This window comes from Amyelois transitella, chromosome Z (genome assembly GCF_032362555.1).
Source record: "Amyelois transitella isolate CPQ chromosome Z, ilAmyTran1.1, whole genome shotgun sequence".
Lineage (NCBI taxonomy): Eukaryota > Metazoa > Arthropoda > Insecta > Lepidoptera > Pyralidae > Amyelois > Amyelois transitella.
This window is the reverse complement of record NC_083535.1, coordinates 13,746,050-13,769,560: the sequence shown is the minus strand read 5'-3', so window position 1 is coordinate 13,769,560 and position 23,511 is coordinate 13,746,050. Positions and strand designations below refer to the sequence as shown.

Genomic DNA, 23,511 nt, shown 5'->3' with positions numbered 1-23,511 from the left:
GACTACAGTTGTTCACGCAACCAAAAATAAAGCAACATTCTTGCCTTGCAAAGCCTTAAATTGTAAGTGATTGTTAAACTTGGTGCTTATTACTTTTCACTCGTTTCAAATAACATAAAATTCGTAATTTGAGCCTTGTTAGTTCATCATTATTTCGAAGTGTGGTACAACGCAGTGAAATAATGCACGTTTGTACATTTGGTCTCATTTATTTCAATTACATCAATTGCAACAAAGTCATGGTTAGCTGGGCTTGACAAAATTAAGCTTAACTTGTTAAATGTAAGCCTTACACATCGGTTTAGTCTAAATTAAGTTTTATGTGAATATTATTTTTATATTATTGAACTTTTTGGAACGCGAAAGTTTAATATGAGTTCGTGGCTTCCTTCTGTCTGTTTTCTAATGAGATGAGTGAATTATTAATTATCTGCTGTAGTAGTGATGAGAAATTAAGTACATATATACAATTCACTTTTGTTGCAAGAATAACCAGCATGCGCCTACTAAAACTTAATAGCAAAATTGAGTTCTTACAAATTTTGTCAATTATTTTTAAACACGAATTAACACTGATTCCTACGCTAATAACATTATTGAATTGAGTTACATTTATTAGTATGAACTGATCCAGTCAAGGTTTCCTTGCAAATGTTGTGAAAGTCCAACTATTCTAGTCCAGTCTTCTATTATAAGGGGGATACGGAACCCTAAAACCTAGAAAATATCTAAGACTACGCACATTACAAATACAAATGGAAACTATTTCGTTAGCTATCCCAAAGAATCCGTGGCTGGATATTGGATTCTCAGTAGCTTCGTTAAAATATTGCTGGTCCCTCGTAAATCTGAGAAGATATTTTAACAAGCGCGATTTTGGCTGCTCCCGATTCCCGCTCTCGATAAATTACTTTTCGACGCCGATTAGTTTCACAATAAACAGATTTTGTTACTATTTGTTTGATTTTTTCTCTTGACGGCCAGCGGGGAGAATCTGCTGCATATGGTTTTAGATCGTATACTTGATTATAGGTAAATAAATATACTTTTGAACAAATTACGCTGTTTGACTAAGCGCATAAGTAAATCAGATATAGATCGGAATAGTCTTATTAAAGTATAAATTTATATGTCAAGAGACTTGTGTTATGGATAAAAGAACAAATGCCAAAATAATTAATTCACGTGAGCTTATTTATTTAGATGGGTTCACCTTGGTAGGTACCTAGTTACTTTTTGGTACGTGTGACTAAGGTGTGGAATGTATTAGCCTGCGTCTACATTCCCAGACAAGTACTGTCCGCGAAAATTTAAAATAGAATAAATGGGTAACTCTTAGATATAGGCATGTAACTTTCTCGTCTTCATCGTCTGGTGAGGTGGAAGACAATAATATTTCTCACCCAAACTTGAACTAAAAAAACCTTTGTTTTCTCATCATAGTTGAACGGTGGACTAAGTTATATGAGAAGATGAAGGAAACGTTGGATGGGGAAGACCTACGAACTTCACTTCGAACTTACCTTGATTAAGTCGGGAACATCGTGGCTAAAAAGGTCAAGAAATGTCCAAAGGAGTAATACAGATAAAAGATACAGGAAGGTATTAAATCGACATTGTTCTAAAATAACACATCGTCATTTGTAAGTAATAGTCATATATTAAATAATTTTCATGTATAAATACAATGTATTCTACATTACAAGGTAATTAATAACATTACGTGTATGTAGTATGTATCTTTCTTATCTCCACGTGCTCTCGTTGTCACCTTCAACTAATAAATTCAGACGGTTTTAAATTTTTTTTTAAGTTGGTACATTCAATTTCTTATACATAATATTCATTAAGGTACGGAAATAAAGGTAAGGAAGCAATTTTGATACGTATTTTCATTAAAAAATAAATTTAATTAGTTTTCAATAATGAAAAAAGTGAAATATCAGGTGTCATAATGAATCACTTTTGGTTTTTTAAACAAAGTATTAATAAAAAAATTATTTAAAATACCATTTTTTGTTAATATGACTTAAAAAGAGATATGTACTTACCGTGTTACGATTAATGTACTTAATTGATTGATTTAATGACTCAAAGTTCTTGTATAATATTTCCTAAGTATACATATTTTCTTTGTCATAATATTTGGGGATCTGGTTCGGTTGTGAAAAAATCGCTTTAAATAGTCAACACTGTGTGAGTGTGTGCATCCCGTTACATCAAATTATATTCCTTTTCAAGTTTTAAAGTTTTAAAGTTTTAAACAACCAAAAATATTAAGATGTAGAAAAATCTTAATATTTTTGGTTTTAAAAAAGGACAAATAAAAAAGTAGGTACCTTACTTATATGAATATAAATTACAGAACTATGTTCATACTTTTTACATACCCACATACAATATTATACTACAGCTATACTACAGGTAGATAGGTATATAACTTAATTAACGACTTAAGTTCAATAATATAATTTTATTAAAATTACAGATATATTGTTTGATGCAATGTATGTGCAAACAAATCACAAATCAGATGACCGTTACTTCGATACCTAAGCTTAGTAAGTACTTATAATTCCTATCAAAAATAATTTTATAAAATAATATTGCTCTATGAAGATTGAACCAATAGAAAGCTATGAAAGGAGCTGCACATTCGGGTGTCTGTAAACAAATAACTTTACAAATAGTGTGGCGATTTGGTGTCGATAGAATCAGTGGAACGGTATGGTTGACATTCTATGTTGGTCTCAACACTAATGCATGGGTGTGAAAGTTAGTCATGGCAAAAAAGGCATGAACGCGATGGCATTATGGTATGATCGGTGTATAATTGAGTGGCAGGATAGATAATGGGAACCGTGGTGTGGGAAAGCTAGGAGGAATGTACCATGAACAAATCGGGCCTGCCCTGGCCTGTCAAGAGTACCCGAAACCGACGAGCTTGCATGAAGAGACTCATGAATGTACATGAAGCGAAAGAAGTATGTAGGGATGCTGGTTAGGGACTGCAGAATGGCAAATAATTCCACTAAGACTCCCCCTTTTTTTCCTGGCTTTAGTCCCGGTTGCGCCCTTTCCATTCTGGAGAGAAGCCCGGGGTAAGCCTTGAATATGGATCCTAGATTGGGTGAGTCAGGGTTTTACACGAAGCGTCTCCCATTTGACCTCCGCAACGTTTGCAGGTAAAAAAACCCGAATTGGATCATCACATTTGGCACATTAGGTATATTACTTGCTGATTGGCCGTCATGATGTGTCAGAACGGGTGAAGGATTTTACGGAAAATCTTCGGAATCTATGAAAATATATATGTATATTATTATATAGGTACCTACAAGCATTTATGATATTTGGCACTATATTAGGAAAAGTTTAACATATAGGTAGTCAAACAGTAGTTGGTACATATACATATAACTTAACAGGTGGTGTATTGATTCATCGGAGTCGAGCACCAGCCCCGGCAGCAAAACACAGCGATAGTTTTTCGCCGCGCAAAAACCGTCGCGCAGTAATAATTTTGTAACATCTATAATGTTCCTATATCTGTAAATATTATACATGATTAGCTTTGTCATAATAGGTTTTTTTACATATTCTAATAATAAGCAATAATTTTCTTTTCAAAGAAGGAATGTTAGGTTCAGTTAAATATATATAAATGGTTGTATTGACCTAAACATATTTACAGCTAATTATTAAAATATTAATGTTATTTATAAGAATTTTACTCTTACTGTTCTGATTGAAATATTTTTATTTTTCGGCTATATTAATAATTTATTATTGTTGACTGTACTATGATTCAATAGTAGTATGTAGAATAAAAAACAATAGCGAAAATTACAATTAAATGTTACTCAATTAATATAATTTAGTTGATAGTACAAACATAGACTGAGCTAGTCCCACACTACGTTTTCATTTAATAAGAGTTCTAACTTATCGATTATGATAATATTTATATAAACCCGAGATTAAATTATGAGAGAAACACATCACGATATTTATACTCTGCTACAAAGACCAACTGTTGTGCAAGGTACACAATTATTAAAATAACTGCATTTTTGTGATCACAAAAATGTCGGTTGGCACCTAAACCAATGTACACAACTCTAATATATAATAACTAAATATATACGGGATAGTACGGGTACGGTACGGGCGAGTTGTGTTACGAGATTATAACGCAACGATACTTTATATTTATAAATGAATAAATGAATAGTTAGATACATAAAAATCTAAGACCCAGTACAATCAGGGAAAGTTTGTAGAAACAGATTGTAGAAACAAACTTTCCCTGATTCGAATTCCGGCCAGGGCAACAGCATGAGAACATTATGCCCTGGCCGGAATTCGAACCCGGTGTCACAGACGAGCGTACGACCGCTGCGCCACAGCGGCCGTCATGATCACTCAGCCTGGATTTATAGGTAATAGCTGCAGCAGGATTTGAACCATCATCTCGCTTTTGTATTCGGGTACCTTAACTGCTCGACCACCGACCCTTTCATAAAAATGCAGCTATATCTTGACAAGTATTTATAACAAACAGACTACTTTTACAGTTAAAATTAAACTTATCTAGGCAGAATATGTTGACTAGGATCACTTTATTTACATTTGTTTCCAGCATTCAAGAGATACCAAAATATTTACACACGAGGCATTCTAAAATACATTGTTAATGGCCTGGACGAACGTACCTTGATCAAATCAGACACGTTGTGGCAAAAGGTCTGGTCAAGAGTACCCGTAACGAGCTTGCATTAAGAGAGTTATGAATGTGGATGAAGCGAAATAAGTATGCAGGGATCGTGGCAAGTAGTAGTCTCTGCCTATCCCTTCGGGTAAGAGGCGTGATTTTTGTATGTATGTAGTCCATTTCTTTAGGTAAAAAAGGTTATCAATCTTTTTTAGTACTTTTGCTATTTGACCTCACTATTATTTATACAATCGTAGGTATTTTTTGATTTTAAGACATTTCTTAATTGGTTAATTTTACTTCAGTACCAAAACAAATGGACGTTTATTTTATTATGTTTCGCCATGTTGGTCTAGTGACAGGGATAAACAGGAATATTTATATACAAAAAGCCCTTATTTCTGTTATAGAATCATACAGGATATGTATAGTTAGCGACTGATAATCCTTACATTTCTGTAAAATTGATTTATTTTGATCGAAGGCCAGGTTGATCCCTGAGACAGACACCGGTAGACAGAGCCAACATCCTCACAAAGACTGAAAGGCCACGTTCAGCTGTATGGCTCAAAGAATGTAATTAGTGACAGGACTCAGTAGTATTTTTATAACTAATAATCTATAAAATGCCACATTTAGTGTTCTTATTATTACAGAGGATTGAAATCTGATCTTTTTAATAAGCGTATGATCATTTACTTGTGTATTAGGCCGAAAATAACAATGCATTAGGTTCATCAGCCTGCGGCTTCACGCACGTGAAAAGCAGCTTATTTCCTTCGTACTACTTCGTAGAAGGTTTGTCGTGAAACACGAACAAACACACTTTCACATCATATCAGTATCGTATCATCAGTTCATTATGTGCAAGCCACCAATGAAAACATGACTCTCCCATAGGCAATAAGACACATCATCTGGCCTCAAACCAAAGGTCCGAATGCTCAGTCTTTCACCTCCGTTTGTCAGTACAGTTCGTTGAAGACCATGGGGTGGGGGTGGGGAGTGTGGACCCTCATGTCGTCCATGGGTTGGAGCGTTTCCGTCAGCATCATGCTGGGCCCCACGGCGGGGGGCGGCCCCGACCCCGGGACTAGGGTTCCGTTCCCGGAGTGTCCAGGGTTGCCGTTGGATTCCTGCCTCATGATGTTTCGCCTCCATTTCGCTCGGGCGTTTTGGAACCAGACCTTTAAAGAAAGTAGGAAATTGATTAAAATCTTAAGTTTGTTTCACGCGGCCGGAGCTGTGGTTAACAGTTAGTATGATTGTATACGGGATAAATGCAGTTCGATACCATGAGCTTGCCCCAAAGTAAGTAGTTCAAGACTTGTGTTATGGGGTAATTTTTTCACTTTTTTAGCTGGCAGTTAACACAGTTTTAATCACTTTATTTGACGTCAACCAATGTTGTGAAACCAAAAGATATGAAAATTATTAAGCTATATGATGTATCCTAAAATAATGAATAAAACTTTAAAAATTTGAATATAAATTTTGAACTTGAATTTGCTACCATCCCTGCATGCTTCTGCTATCTATTCACACCAGGGTTAGGTTACTTTTGACCATGAATAAACTCACTTGTAAAACTCTTTTAGAAAGGCCGGTCTTATGCGCCAGCTGCTTCAGGTCCTTGGCGTCAGGGTTCTGGTTGATTGCGAAGTAGGACTTCATGGTGCGGAGTTGGTGGTGCTTGAAGCTGGTGCGCATGCGCTTGGTGCGCTGCGTGTGGCTGGAGACGCTCCCGGGGGACGCCACGGACGAGTCGTAGGCCAGGGACTCCATGGAGGAGGATAGGTCGCCGCGGTGCAGGATCTCTGAAACAAGGGAAAATCATGAGTTATATTATTTTTTCCAGTGTTATGATATCAGAATATCGTATTAATAATTTGGAAATTTCTGCATTCATTGGTTGCCGTTTGTTTTCCAGTAAAAAGCGTACCTAATTTTAGAATTATGTTTTGTCTGCAACAGGGCGACCGCTATTGCAAATATTGCTCGTTTATTGAACAGGATATAACAAAAAATGTCAGGGAATTGAACCCAGCACCCGGATCTCCACTTCCTCCTCTTAGCAATCTTGTGGTAAGGCGCAGCCTCCCAATGCACAAGAGTGCGTGTCTAGGCCGACGCCATGGTGTCGGCGGAAAGCGAATGAATCTGTCATTGACTTTGATTTACTATGATATTAGACGTGGTATTTCACTTATTTGAATGAGAGCCCGTGAGAATTTAGCGCTATCTATAAAAAGCGACGAGCGAATTTAACGCAAAAAGCTTTTTTTCAAAAAGGAACGAATAAAACGCCACCCACAAAATATAAAGATTTATCGCAAATCTTACAGAAACTTCAGTTTTACCGGAAAGACATATACCCCAAGTCCTTCACCAGACTTTTGAGTAAGCATGCTCGTATTTACGCAATATTTCAAAGAAAGTTAAAATTATTACTTTCGCATTTATTAAGAGAAAATCTTAACTAATTAGTGTTGGAGACTACTTCTGAACAAGTTTGTGATATGAGACGTATAATATGTCTCTCGTTGACGCTGAAAAAGGTGACTCAGGGAAAGGCCTTGGGATCCTTCTTGTAGGCGATGAGCTAGCAACCTACCAGTGTTTGAATCTCGATTTAATCATATATCTTAACGTGGCCTTTCATTCTTTTCAAGATTGTTTTGCTACGGCGTTGTCTTCCCCGTAAGGGATATAGACGTGATTATATGTATGTACGTGAACACTGAAATGGTATTGTCATAGATCGAGCGCCAGCTGGCTCAGGCTTAGGGTTAAACATAAAATTTTGGTTAGTTTATAATTGTGACATTCACACTGCACCTTATTTCCTTTGCCCACCAATTGGTGAAGTTTAAAAAAAACCGTATTGTGGTCATCCAGCGGAGTCGTGGTCGGGTGGCTTCGGAGATCACTCTTGCGAGCCGGAAATAAACTTATTATAATTAATAGGTTTATTTCCTGCTCCCAAAAAAAAAAATATATATATAATAATATAATTTGAATATTTGCAATAATTAGCAAATATTCGTTCTTCTTCATACTTTCGAGTCGACAGTTAGTCTTACATATTTCGCATCTATATCCTGTACGGGGTAGACAGTCTCGAAAAGACTTGGAATCAATAAATATTATTTATAAATATTTAGTATTTTTCTTATCAAGAAGAAGTAATATTTATATACAATTTATGTATACATATATAATATAATAAGCATTTCCCTAAGTCGATTTTACGACATCCATGGGAAAGAGATGGAGTAGTCCTATTCTTTTTTTATGTTGCTGTCGGGAACCAAACGACAGAAGAGGTTTATATGCATGCAAACATTTTTATCTTTAAACCATGAAAATATAAATAATCACTTCTAGGCTTGTTAACTAAAGGTATTTAGTCATATCACACTCACTACTTCTTTCGTCCAGTAGTTCAAACAACAATCATATAAACAAATTGTAGGGTTCGTTTACAATTACCGAACCCCCTGACATGGCTGTCAAAACAAATAGATGTGAAGATAATTCGTGGCCGATACAGAGATACCATGATGGACGGCCTTCTCCCGCGCCGCACGTAAATACATTTTATGAATCCGCACATAAATAATTCTCACGCCCAAATCTTACGGGGTGTCCGGCCACCCTAATTATATTAATTTAATAATTAATAATCCAACATGTCGCGAGTGATTTAAGTGCGAGGGAACACGTAGTATTTTATCTGGTTTTATTTTAAAGTGGTTATATAAGGAAGGAAATAATTATATGTTTTTCATTTTTCGGCTTTGGAAATGTAAAATGATACCTACGGGCAGAAGTTACGAATGATATGTTCATGAGATATAATTATCATATTCATTTTAAATAAGTGATATATAAAATTATATTTAAACCGCGTATTAAACCTTATTGTTAATTAATATTTTATTTATTTATTAAGGTACACATACAGAGAGATTACAAATTTGCATAATTATCCTTAGGAAATGTAGGTATGGTGAACAAGTAAAATGTCCAATAGTGTACACAGCATGATCATGTAAAATGAGTCTTTAACAGAACAAAAACTCAAACAACAAGACATTAACATTAAAACAACGAAATAGCTTAGGAAGTTATCACAAAACAACGGCTTATATAAAATGTGAGGAAAAGGATAAAAATCAAATAAAATAAAATAGACTCTAGGGAAACAATATAATTAATATAAAAGGAAGTTGACATAAATCTGAACAATTTTTCTGAACACATGTGGCCACATCCATATTGCGGATACTCTTGACATTTCCAATTTATACAAGTCTGAATTGTCTTCAGTTAAGTCAGCCAAGGGAAACTTGGGATTCCTCTTTTGGGCGATGGGCTGGCAACCTGTTACCGTTTGTATCTCAGTAGTTACAAGACTTTTGGCTCTGTCTACCATGTAAGGGATAAAGACGTAATGATGTTTATGTATGCCCGTTGTCCTCAGTAAACCGATACCGTTGTTTGGCTGACTGTTCACTCAAACAATTAAACTAGAGATACACTTAAATTCATCAAAGCCCTTGACAAGTTATTGTTAGAGGATTTACACGTCCAATAAAATGGTGTTCCCGAATTTTTATAGGCAGAATTAACATGTTACCGACTTAACATTTTTTCCTATAAAGGCCGGTAATAAAGCTTGCGGCTGTAAAATCGGAGAGTAACGATCGGTTATAAAAAAAATAAAGAAGCTGCGCGTGAGAGTTGATTTTTATTGCGTCGATAGGCGCCATGTTGATGGTATAAGAGAACTTGGTGAACAAAGCATTTCGGGGAATTCAAATTACTTATAATTATTTCTTGATTCGTTAGTGTAGCGGGAGCAGTGTTGCAGGCTCGACCGCTTAGCAAGGAGACGGAGAATGTGGAGAAGATGCTTTTTATTATGATTTAACCTGATTTATAAGTATTTGAAGCGCTTACTAACTCCTTACACTCAGAGGAGCATCACTTTTTATTGAACAAATACTTATAAATAATGCCGGACAAATCCCACAGATGAAGCATGCAAGTAAGCCTACCTACATTATCGAAGGAACTTAGATTTTTTTTATAATTAACACTTACCTACTTGTAAAAATAAACATTCAAAATCCAAGCAATTGCAAATCAATTTCAGACGTAAACTGATGATCATAAAATAATAAGCAGAATACAAATTCGTTAAAAAATGCAACTGCATCATTATTAAATTAGTAAAATCAGAGCCCTGACCGTGAATCGAACCTGAGACCTGTGGTTCACAATCACTACGCCTGACCTCATACGCGCGGTACCACAGAGCTACGCATTATTTTATCATAGACAAGGAATGTCAATGTAATCTCTCCGACCAATCTTTGGACGCTCAATACAGTCGTTAACTAACGTAAAATAGCGTCGGAAATATTCTGTGAATTCTGGTAATGTTTTAATTACTAAACGCTTCTGTTTCACCGTTTTGTGAGAAATATTATCTCGAATCAATAATCTCAGAAAGCCGTTATTTTGTTTCGGGTAGGTCGAAATAACTTTCGACCATAGACACCGGAACATTAATTATTATCTGTGATTACCATCGCACGCGATTTTATGCGCAAATGCAACTGTTTATTATTAATACCAAGCTGTTCAAAGTTTATAATTATTTACTTTAAACCACAAAATTATAAAAACTGACCATCATAACGCTTTCAATCAACGAACCCCTAATTAGTATCTAATCCTGCCACAATCGACAATCAGAAACAATAAAATTCTAAAACGGCGCGTGTTATAACCATTAGTTGGACATTTATCATGATAAACTCCAGTATAACTTGTTGAAAAAACCCCGCAAAGAACACCCACTTGAAGATTAAATAGACACAGAAGACACTAACAGCAATAAAGTGTGGTTATAGACAAAAGATCGGGTGAAAAAAATCATTTAACTAACGCTGTGGGGCGGCCGAAGTTCACCTGTCCTTGTAAAAAAAGATGCGGCCACAATCGTATAGTTAATTAAAATAAACAATACTCAAAGCATTTTATTTGATCATCGATATCTTGGGTTGATAAGATCTGGTCTAATTTTCCTAACGGCTTTCTGATAGATTTGAATAGGCATACATAATATGCGGCAAGATATGCACAGGTTGAGATAGCTCAAGTTCAAGACTCGTATTAAACTTATTCAATGATACTACATCTATACATACTAATATTATAAAGCTGAAGAGTTTGTTTGTTTGAACGCGCTAATCTCAGGAACTACTGGTACGAATTTGTAAAATTATTTTTGTGTTGAATAGACCATTTATCGAGGAAGGCTTTAGGCTATATAACATCACGCTGCAACTATGTATTAGGAGCGAATAAATAATGGAAAATGTGAAAAAAAAATGGGGTAAATTATTCGTCCTTGAGAGGCTTCGATGATGCCCAAAATAAGTATTCCACGCGGACGAAGTCGCGGGCACTGCTAGTTTAGAGGACCGCTCCAAATCTTTCCGCTATATCGTTTAGTGACCACGAATCACTGTAACATCATTCGAAAGGCGAAATGATATAATTGAGATTCAAATAGTGGCAGGTTGCTAGCCTATCCCTTAGTCGCCTTTTACGACATCGGTGGGAAAGAGATGGAATGGTCCTATTCTTTTTTATATTTTAGTTATAATTCGTGCCGAAATTTAAACTTTGATGAATGAAATTAATGAGAATTATGTCGTTAGTCGTCTTTTACAGTTTTTTCTCTTCGCTATTCACAAAATATGGATCGCTAACTTGACGTGTGTTTCCCTGCGGCCCCAAACTTGCGATCGAGTGCTGATAACTAACAGGAATGTCATTTGTGCCTTCACGCGAGGTTTTCGCTTTTTTAAATAACTTTAATTAAAAGGAATTTAATAATATCACATCTATTTCTGTTCCGGGCGGCAAGACACACATCTGTCTTATTGTTATGGAAGCCTAATTAAACTAATGGGCAACCATATTTCTGAATTTAACAATAAACAAGACTCGTTGTAGAATTCTGAAAACTCAACGTTTGTTACCGGCATACAAATCTGAATGTAACCGTTTCGCTTGTTAAAAATGACTTGGGAATTTAAATATGCATACAATATTTGAATGGAGTTGCATAAATTGGCCGTGCTGGGAATATTGGAGAGTCCCGATTCCTTGATACGGCACGGATAGGTACTGTGAAGTGGCCCTTATAATCTTTTTGCTCACCACGCGCGCGGGAGTGGCGCTGTTGTGTCAACACGGCGCGCTGAGATCGCGAATCTAATCTTATTGGCTGGGTACTTGTTAAAATATTTAAATTCTATTTTCAGTTGTTATATTCCTGTAATAGTACTTTTAACTTGATGTTAGGAAGTGGCACTTGATGCGTTTCAACTAAGGTTCGTCTTGGTTGAAAATAAACTTTTAGATGGATCATAAATGTTTCTCATTAGTATTATAGTATCTTATTAATCACAGGAATCATAATATTTATGTTTACTTAAGTAAATTGGACGTGATTTAATTTTTTCTTTCATTCTAAATTTTGATGAGTTGGCGTTGGTCACATAATTATTAAACAAAAAACAAACCTAGTATTCAAACACCATAACAATACATGCCATTTCAATGTATGCTGAAGTTTCATTCAGAGTTACATTCTTACACGGGTCGCGGGTTGAATCCCGCGGAACCTAGTTACAAATCCAATTAAAAATTTCCACGAGTCGCGACGTCGTCTGAAAAATTGCGTCCAATCCAGATTGGAGCCGGCAGCGCGTCGGCTCGCGGCGGCGAGAGGGCTCACATCGAATCTAGGAAATATAACCCACATTTTCAAATAACGTTATTTATGCGAATGTATTCACTCTTACATTTGTGACTGTGCAACGATGCTTGGTTGGAAATAACGCGGTGTTTCAGAGAATTTGCATTTGTATTTTTGTAATATGTCCCGTACTTATATATTTTTTATTATTTATCATTTTGATTGGAGTTTTCGTGGAATTTGGAATTATATGCATATTGGTAGATATATGTACTTCGTCTAGATCGTGTGATTTTGTTATCAAAGGCGTTGGAGAAGACTAAAGTACAAATACAATTGAGTCAGTAGAACTATTTACACCCAAATTACAATCTCAGTTTGGTCTTAAGGTTCGACTGGTAGAGAACGCTTTACGGCGTTAAGTCCACCTTATTGATACATTATTTTAGGTGAAATTAGGTTTTAATAAATAAATGCATCGTTGTGAGTGAGTGAATAATTTTGAAAAGAAATTTCTTTTGTACTTACCTACTTAATAGAGCTGTGCTTATCAGAGAGTCCACAAGGAAATCGTGACTATAACATATACCTACAAACTTATATTACCAATTCAACTAAATCGTCTTAGTGCCGTTGTGTGGTTATTTTAGAAGCTAATATTTGTGTACACATTATACATACATTCATATAATTACTTATATTGCGGGGTAGACAGAGCCAACAGCCTTAAAATACTGAAAGGCCACATTCTGTATGGCTTGTCAATGGAACGGAGATACAAATAGTGGTATTCATTATTTATTGTACTTTTTATTGTTACGAATCGCTGCCTGGTTCGCTGTCAATCTTTTCTATTTAATAGGTAAGTAAATAACTACAATCGCCGATACAAATAGACGCTGCCTATCCCAAGAGGCCTGATTAATCGCAGCGCGGCAACAAAACGCGAGTCCGCCTCAATGACTCCATCGCCGCATTTCATTTCCACGCTATAAAGAATAATCCAGACCGAACCCTGCCTAGGGGTGCAACCCCGGGACACACCAACTTCTCGCTCGAGCTTCCGAGGGTTCAGGGTGTAGGAAAGAGACAAAATGAGTTTTGACAATGCGTAGTCTATTCATTAGTCGTGATTAAGGGCGCGCGGCTGGAGCCACATTGGGGTAAACGCTTTTCCTCCGAGATCTGCGCAAAATTTTAGCCGAGATATGAATTATATATACTGTAGGTACTAGCTGTCCTGGCAAACGTTGTTTTGCCATATAAATAAATTTTGAGTAATTTCTAGTTAAAAAAAACTAAGATGAATAAAAAATACCTAGATGTTGGCCGATTCTCAGACCTACTCAATATGCTCACAAAATTTCATGAGAATCGGTCGAGCCGTTTCGGAGGAGTACGGAACGAACATTGTGACACGAGTTTTTTGTAGATTACTACAGTCTTGCCATTATCCTAGACTAAACCAAGTCAAGGTCATAGAGTTAGTTCCTCTAATCTTCTTGAAGAAAGAAAAACACATTTGCAAAGGTTAACACTCACAATCTTTTTGAAGGGATATTTTAAAGCATTTTTACGGGCGTGAAACACTTTTGTAAAAAGAGAATCGCCTCCAATCGTGATCATCCTTTTTTGAAATCGGTTAATTTTGTAAAACTTTCTCCTAAGTGTAACATTAACACACTTTCCTGAAAACTACATCAAAATCGGCTCAGGACAAACATACATACTAACAGGTCAAATTGTGAACCACCTTTCTGAAGGAGATTAAAAACTCAAAAACATTCGATTTTGATACCTAAGTCTTACAAATGTCAAAGTCGTAATGTGTAAGTCATGATCATGATTAGGTCACGATCAATGATGGGCGACGTGCTAACCTAGGGGATCTTAATAATTATAAGTCTTCCCCTGGTCTTGGCACAATATCAAATACTAAATGATGAACTAAATGATGTTTAAATGGTTATTACCGATAAAAACATTTAAGAACAAATATACACATTAACAAAATAAGATTCCCACTAAAGATTTTTAAATTGAATAAGCTATGCTTTCACTTAAATTCAAGTCGAATAAGCTTCAGGTAATATCTTTTAATGGACTAGATATCTCTTTGACAAAAATATAAAAGGAAATGAGAAGAAACGTTATTAAAAGACAGATTTTAATTACATTGAAACACTTTGAATAAAAATTCGCATGATCACTTCGCTTTGCTTGTAAATGTTATTTTGTTCGTAAATACAGTAAGTACTTAATGCTCTTAATATTCGAAGATTGATGCAAAAGTTAATTTGCCGTGTGGTTTCAGAGTGGAACCTCTCCATATCTAATCCATGGATGTCGTAAAAGGCGACTAAGGGGTAGGCTTATAAACTAGGGATTGCTCTTGTACGCGACGGGCTAGCAACCTGTCGCTATTCCATCATAAAGTCATACTGCCGAACGTGGCCTTTCAGTCTTTGCAAGTCTGGTGGCTTTGTCTTACCCGCAAGGGATCTATGTGACCATATTTGTATGTGTGTATGTGAGTTTTTATATTTCTTGTATGTTATAATCTTTAAGTTATATGAATTTAAGAGTCGCCTGTATGGCATAATTTCCATACAACGTATTTTCGAATTCTTTGTTGTAAGTATGAAAATTGCCTTGCAGGTGACTCACAGCTTCCCTGTACACTCAAGTTTTTATAAATCTGTGTTATCTCAATACAACACAAACCATTCGTTATATTTTCCTGTCGTGGGCCTACTGAAAGAAATTCCTTTGGAAATAAGCACCTTGTACAAAGTTTCTCCTTACGTCTTAGTTCTAATTGTATTTTTTTCTGGATGAAGCCGATGACGAAAATATAAAAAAGAACAAAAAAAAAATAAACAACCAGTCGCTTTCATTTCCAATAGATATTTATTTCCAAGAAAATTTTGCGAGAGCACAATTAAGATCGAATTGTCTTGAAATTTCGCATGCCCATAGTTAGTGCTTCTAGTACTAACTTACATAAGGTACCTACTCAAAAAATAAAAATTAATTACTTTAATACTTTAGAACAAACATTACCTATTTTTAAATAAAAATACATCCTGAAAAAAAATTGGTTCCAATTTTGCGAAAAAGCATCTTTATACGCGAGCAAAAGCTTGTTTCGTAAAATACCTAAAATACAAGAAAATATTGGCAAGTTGACTCACCCAGGGCAGTGCTGGCCATCCTCATGGTCTGCACCTGCATGTCCTCGGGCGAGCCCTGGGCCACCTTCCGCTTCCTGGGGCGCCCCTTGGAGCTGGAGCCTCCAGAGTAGAACTGCGACGGGGAATCACCTTCGCTGTGTAAATCTTGGCATCTGCAAAATATAATTTAGATACATACAATGATTTATCCTTTATGAGGTTTTATTAGCTAAGCTAGCTAGCTTTAAAACTTGAATTGAGATTCAAATAGTGACAGGTTACTAGCCCATTGTCTACAAGAACAATCCCATGTTTGTAAGACTTTGCCTTGATTGCATTTTACGATCTTCATTAACTTTTACTACAAGGGGAGAGAAGCAGTTGGCACACAATATATTTTTTCTTCTCTACCAGACTCTTGCACTATATTATTGTGCGCTTATTCCCTTAGTCGCCTTTTATGAAATTCAGGGAAAAGAGACTACATTACAATCCATGCCTCTTCCCGGAAGGGGTAGGCTCTACATCTTTCCACTTCACATTTTTCTGCATGCTTTTTTCGTTTTATTCTTAGTACCTGGGTTCTCGAGCGGTGCTCGGTGGCTAGTCGAATTAGGATACTATTGACTGTAACAATTGGAGACGTCCTGCAGAAAGGTCTAGACTATCGTCCCAAAGTCAGCCTCACAATATTCCATTGTATGATTTGAGTAAAGATAATATGTGTGACACAGAATTACATATTCATGTGATATCAATTCTACATATGAGGTTATTATAATTAAAGACTTTTTAGATAAAAGCAGTCTTAAAAAAATTATTTGTCATATACTGAAAGAGTATCAACCAGGGACCAAATCTGGGACTTTGCCGACACTGCTCCACAGGGGCAACATAACCCTATTGCATCGTTCATGTCAATAATAGCCACAGACCGAGAAATAAATAATTGAGCACCTTTATTCAACAGTCGTACTAAACTACGGTGTTTTTGTATTAATGGTATGTGTTAGCCACACCGTGGAACTAAGATTATCTACTTATTTTTAAATAATCTGTGGTCATATAATCAGACGAACACTTTTTGATACTTAGCTTTAGAACGACAAGAAAGAGAGCAACGGCTCTAGAACTGTCAAGAGCGTTCTTTAGGACTTGAGCTGTGAATGCAGAGTCAGACTTTCCTTTTTTATACCTCAATGCTAAAAATAGGACCACTCCATATCATGGATGTCGTAAAAGGCGATGAAGGGTAAGATAATAAACTTGGGATTCTTCTTATAGGCAATGGGCTAAGGCTAGCTGAGCGTCGCCTATCGGCCTTTACAAGACTGTTGGCTCTGTCTACCCCACGAGGGATATAGACTTAATATTATAAGTAAGTATGTATCCTAAGTAATCACCTATAAATGGTGTTAACATCATCATCACAGTAATCATCAAGGCAGGCACTATCGTAATGCGGGCGGCAGTAGACCAGCCCGTCTCTCATCCCGAACACGTCGCCCTTGGAGAGCAGGGTCCCGCAGGAGACGCAGGTGAAGCAGGTCAGGTGGTAGACCATCTCCCGGGCCCTCATCACGAGCTCGTTGGCAGTGATCCCGTTGCCGCATCGTGCGCAGCGCTTCACGCAGTATAGTCTGGAATTAGAGGGGTGAGTAAAGTCTTGTTTTTGGAGCGACGGTGGGCGAATGGGTAAGGTGCCCGGTTAAAATGCGTGTGCCACAAAATGGCACAAGTTCGAATACCACCTCGGCCATGTACCAATGAGTATTTTCGAAGTTATGTACATTAGTTTGAATACTAACCGATGCTCTCACGGTAACGGAAAGCATCGTGAGGAAACCTGCACATTCAGGCAACTGTATGTGTAACCATGATCGATCCAATACGGGTTAAGTTCCACTGCAGGTTGCGGAGGTCAGATGGGAGTCGCTTTGTGAAAAAACCAAAAACCTAACTCACTCAATCCAGGATAAATGGTCAATGGCATACCCCGGGCTCCTCTCCAGAGTAGTGAGGATGCGACCGGGACTAAAGCCATGAGGAAGAAGATTCAATAATTCAATCGAATAAAGGCATCTGATTTATTAGTTAGTCAGGTATTTCACGCAAAGCTAAATTTGTCAGACATTTCACTTTTATTTCAAAATCACTCCACCTGGATACATACATACATACATACATAAAATCACGCCTCTTTCCCGGAGGGGTAGGCAGAGACTACCTCTTTCCACTTGCCACGATCTCTGCATACTTCTTTCGCTTCGTCCACATTCATAACTCTCTTCATACAAGCTCGGCGGTTTCGGGTACTTTTGACCTGACCCTTTACCAGGACGTCCACCTGGATCATTACTCATAGCAACATTATCTCTGTTTATGTTCACCCACGTCATTAGACCGACACGTTCTTGACGTGTCCTAATAACGCCGACATTACGCCATATGCTGTGGGGGCCGACGTGGGGTCGCGTCAAGTACACCCCTGTCGGGGATGTTTTCATGCCAAATGGTTCTATATCTGTACTTCTTTTGTAAAGAGAAAAGATATTAACACATTTTTTTTTATAAATTTTGCAACATTTCATGTATTTTTACGAGGCCGCATAAAACGAAAATATCGTAATCTCAGGATCCCGCGGGAATTTTCAAATATAATTTCTTTACAGACGTCTCTTAGTTATAATCTATTATCATAAAAAATTGCATCTTTATCGGCTCAGAAGTTTTTGAGATTTCGTGATCACTGAGTGAATAAGTGAATGTTTTTCAATTAATGTCCAAAGATAGATGACCCGTGCAAAAAAAGGAAAAATATTAATTTGCGATTCGACTCTCTATAACTAAAGTTATTTACCCATGTTTTAATTAACAAAAAAATCACCTTCTATTTTATGGAAACTCAAGAATGTATTTGTGTTTACCATCAGAAAATCACCGATATTTAGTGGCGAGGGTAACAAATTGACAGGTGTGTGAACGGAGGCGTGGAGCCGACGCTCGTCAGTGGTTCCGACAGAACCACGAGTGGTACTAAAGTCAATAATTTGGACATCTTTACTGTGAATTATTAATTCAACTTGTGATAATTATTTTGTGTGGCTCATTATTATAGAATATGGCATTAGACATCTTACCCCCAATAAAACTGAACTTTCGAGTTTCGCTACTAAGTAAATTAAAGAAAATAAAGCATGTATAAAGAAAATAATTATATTTAACTCTGCAAGTACATACTTATATCCCAAAATAATGTTTAAAGATTTGACCATATTATTAACAGGGGTATACATCAATTACTGGATGTTCCTGAAAACTGAAATTGTAAATAAATGTTGTTTTTTAATAAAGGTCCTGTTGCAAAATTTTATCAACATTTTTATGAATAAATACTTTTTACGTTGCAATTATAAAATTACATACGATGTAAATCACATAAACCAAAAATAATTGATAAAATGATTCACATTGTGTAAGTTCGCACTTCGCAACTAGAATCAGATTAAATTGATAATAATAACACACATTAACAATAAAAAAAAGTAATAAAATCATAGATACTATATTTGTGAAATTCGCATGGAGCACGTTTAATGACTAAGCAATTCATATTTTAGCAAGTAAAAATAAAATATAAATTAGATATAGAATTAGAGGTACCTAATACTACTTGATGCTTGATGCCGGCAAAAGTATTAGTACCTAACAGTTTAACTTAAAATATATTAGAAATGTTACAACTATTTGAAGATAATACGATAATTTAATTTCCTGTTTGCAACACCCAATTCAAAATAAGTATGTAGGTATCGGTAATACGAGTACCTACCTAATAACTATTTGCATTGTCGTTCCCAATGGCAATGCTGCCAGCCTTCTAGGCACTCCCGCAAGTTGATGCTATGCAGGGACTATACAATTTGTTAGTTAAATTTTAGTTTGTAATCACTTAGTTATTTAGAATAAAAACAAATAAATAAATGATCGATCATTTGAAAATATAAAAAAACATATTATAACTTAACTTTTACCAAAGGCCAAGTTAACTTAACTCCCGATACAGTCGACTCGATACTTGTAAGCAAATGTAGCAAGTTTCTAAGTAAATAGTTAAGTAACATCATAAGCGTACGACTCTGTGACGCGACTAAACTCAGCATTCCACTTGGTCGCATTTCATCGGAATAATTGTCGCATCGCATCGTGTTGCGAGAATGTATTGGCGTTATTTACAGCTCAGTAAACGGTTATTAAGTTCGGTATGTTTTATCCTGATAATAGTGATAAGGTTGGTTTAGGATAAGGTATAAGTTAATCACTAAGTACTTTTTTATAAAGTAAAGTGGGGAATTTTATTTGTCTATATGTACGCGCTACTATCGGAAAGATGTGGCCGATTTTGGGTCCTGTTCCAAAACTTGGATAGAGTGTTTTCTGAGGTAGGTTTATACGCGTATCTATAAATATAACAGGGGGCTGGTCCAATCCAAATAAAAAATCCAATGGTTTTTTAATAAATAAAATTAAATAAGGACGAACTAACATTTTGTGGATTTTTAAATTTAAATTTTATTTAAGGTTAAATTTGGATGGAATATAGAAACGCTGTAAACACTTGTGCATTGTGCAATGTATATTCTGCAGTAAAACTTACACTTCTATTATCTCATTTATGTTATTACGAATTTTATGAGACAAACGTAAGTATAGTGCATTAATTTGTAAAAAAAAGCGTGCGTGTAATGGAATGTGTAACTATGATCTATTATTGGTTAGTTCCACGGCAAAGTTTACGGATATCAGATGGGCATCGCTTCGTATGAAAACTTAACTTCAGAGACGTGAAGACGAACCGGGCCTTACGCCAGAAACTTGCACAATCCGGAATCCTGGTCAAAGGTACACCTGGCTCCGCTCTAGAGAGACCAAGCACTCCTAACCCGAGAAGGATGTTGAGTGACGTCATTTGTTCCTCCTTCCTCCTACCTGTAATAATCTTCCTTGCAGTAGATGTTGCCGTCCCTGTAGAAGCAGGTCAGCTCCGCGTCCAGGGGCAGCCGGCACTCGCAGCAGCGCAGGCAGGACCCGTGCCACTGCCTGTCCACAGCTAGGAGGTAGTACCTGACAAATACGAAGGGATCTCATGACATAAAGGAATTCATTTCATTGACGAAATATTCGCATTGAAATAACTAGTTCTACATTTATACATGTTTTTTAATGTAGACAATGTGCATTCGTCCATGTTTTAGATTTAAGAGATCTACATATATTTGTAAATTGACATCCGATGAAAGTGCTGCAGTGTAGTTTGTTCAGCCGCTTCTTTTACACATGCGCTTTGGAAGCGGCAGTAGTTATAATTAGATTAAAGTGATGTGACGTCAATAAGTGATACCTTGCATCCAATGTTCCAATATTGAAAATAAATATATTCAATTCTAAAAGACATTTTCTGACAAACATAAAGGAGTGTGCCGTGTAGTTACCGGCAACGATAGAAATAAGAATAGGACCATCTCTTCCTCATGGATGTCGTTAAAGGCGACCAATCGAAAGGCTAATAATAGGCCTGTATCGTACAAAGAGTTCCTGTTGTAAATGTTATGTGCTTTTTTTACGTTTAAAATAAACATGCAAATTATTGCATAGATAATAGCTTTATTTCCACTACGAAAATATGTACAATCACAATAGCGACAACCATGAGGGAGATACAAAAGGCACAATAATCTGTTCATGAAACCACTTAAATATTAAGGTATTTGTAAAAAGTTGTCTCGACAAATTTAAAAGAGCTTTTCACCAATAATAGAGGAAATTCCTAAAAAGGTTTAATACGATTTTACGTTATGGAGCTTTGCAATGAATAACAAATGTTAAATGTTTTCAAGCTCCATTTCGTAGTAGGTATCTTTGTAGATTAAATCGTAAATTATTCAGTATAGCCACAGATTAATTATGTGTACTTTAGAATAGTCGTTAAAGGCGACAAAGGGAAAAGGAACGTTCATCTGGTACAGCTTTTACCATGATCCATTATTTCCCCGTTCCCGTACATATGTTGCGAAGGTCAGACGCCAGTAGCTTCATGTAAAATCCCGACTGAACCAGGATCAAAGTCCTGAGGGCTTCTCTCCAGAGAGACGGGGATAGAACCGGGATTAACGTTAGGAAGAGAATAGATCGGTGGTGTGGCTAAAGTATACCAATACAATCTTGATTTCAAAGTTTTACGACACCATTAAAAGTAAATCGTTTTATGATTTGAAAGAAGATATCAATAAAAATAACATGTGGAGTTTATTACTCACCACGGATAACCAGAACTAATATTCAACAGTAGACACTCCTATATTTGTGGTCAGTGCATTATTTTCACAGTGAATTATTATTTTGAGCGAGCATAATGGTTGTAATTGTAACATTCCATGAAATTGAGGGTTGATTCTGGATAGTACTAGTATCACGAAATTTTATATAAAAGAACAATTACTGCGACTAACTCGTCAACGCCCAGCCTGAACTATAAAAGCTACAAACTTGAAATTTGAACGCAAGCTATATATTATCACCTATGTCTTTATAACCAACTAGCTGTGCCCGTGACTTCGTCCGCGTGGAAGAGTTATTTTGGGCATCATTGAAGCCTTCAAGGGTGAATAATTTCCCCGTTTTTTTTCACATTTTCCATTATTCTTTGCTCCTTAGGTATAGTTGCAGCGTGATATTATATAGCCTAAAGCCTTCCCCGATAAACGGTCAATTCGACGAAAAAATATTTTTTCAATTCGAACCAATAGTTCCTGAGATTAGCGCGTTCAAGCAAACAAACAAACAAACTCTTCAGCTTTATAATATTAGTGTAGATATGACCGCTCGTTCAATGTAGATATTTTTAGAGTGTTGCAACTTGTTTAAACTTGTAATTCTTCTTGTAGGCGATGGGTTAGCAAACTGTCCCGGCACCAACAGAAAAAAGAATAGGACCACTCAATCTCTTTCTCATTTATGTATCTACTAAAAAGCGACTAAGGGATAGGCTTATAAACTTGGGATTCTTCTTTTAGACGTTGGGCTAGCATCATGCCTCTTTATATGAATCTCAATTCTATCAGTGAGCCAAACAGCTGAACGTGACCTATCAGTATTTTCAATACTGTTGGCTCTGTCTACCCCGTAAGAGAGACGTGTATGCATGTAAAAAACTTACCGATCCTGGATCCTCCCCCCGCAGCCTGCACATTCGTCAGGCGCGCCCGGCGACCCCTCGGAGCTGTCCCGTTCCTTCAGCATGGCTCCCCCGGTCCCGCCTTCCACCGCCCTCCCTCAAATGAGGAGCAGCTCCTGGACTCTCAAGTTGCAGTTCTGTGACTCCATTTTGGGTTTAACCTGGTGAGAATAAAAAGAAAAATATTTACACACAATCACATCTATGTCCTTTGCGGGGTAGACAGACCCAACAGTCTAGAAAGTCTAATAGGCAATGTCGACGCCCGCTGAATGTAGTCTTCGTGATTGTAGAGCGGGGTAGACATCTAATATTTCTTGTATGAATCCGCCGTGATATGTTCCCCTCTTAAGAACGGCTCCCAAATGTTGGGGAGCCGTGACAGGCCACGTTCAACTGTTGTTTGACTTGATGATAGAATTGAAATTCAAATAGTGACAGGTTGCTAGCCCATCGCCTAAAAGAAGAATCGCAAGTTTATAAGTCTATCCCTTAGTCGCCTTTTACTACATCCATGGGAAAGAGTGGTCCCATTCTTTTTTCTATTGGTGCCGAGAACCACACGGCACATAAATTTCACTAGATATAATATTTCCCATGGTTTTCA

The 23,511-nt window shown here is 36.7% G+C and overlaps 1 protein-coding gene across 1 annotated transcript; it reads right to left on the bottom strand.

Moving 5' to 3' along the window:
• Nucleotides 1-5,679: 5,679 nt before the first annotated feature.
• On the bottom strand, nucleotides 5,680-22,969 carry LOC106129534 (LIM/homeobox protein Lhx9-like). Its single transcript, XM_013328128.1, has 6 exons — nucleotides 22,887-22,969; nucleotides 20,660-20,794; nucleotides 17,074-17,310; nucleotides 15,692-15,843; nucleotides 6,296-6,531; nucleotides 5,680-5,901 (listed from the first exon to the last, which is right to left on the bottom strand). Exons 1-6 carry the CDS (start codon nucleotides 22,967-22,969, stop codon nucleotides 5,680-5,682), a joined length of 1,065 nt encoding a protein of 354 aa, XP_013183582.1.
• Between the last annotated feature and the right edge of the window lie 542 nt (nucleotides 22,970-23,511).

Excerpts from the sequence above, each read along its gene's own strand:
- LOC106129534 (XM_013328128.1), bottom strand. The coding sequence starts at position 22,969 with ATGCTGAAGGAACGGGACAGCTCCGAGGGGTCGCCGGGCGCGCCTGAC. Across the intron at positions 20,795-22,886 it reads GGGGGGAGGATCCAGGATCG|GTACTACCTCCTAGCTGTGG; the intron begins GTAAGTTTTTTA and ends CGTATTTGTCAG. Across the intron at positions 17,311-20,659 it reads TGCAAGGAAGATTATTACAG|ACTATACTGCGTGAAGCGCT; the intron begins GTAGGAGGAAGG and ends CTCTAATTCCAG.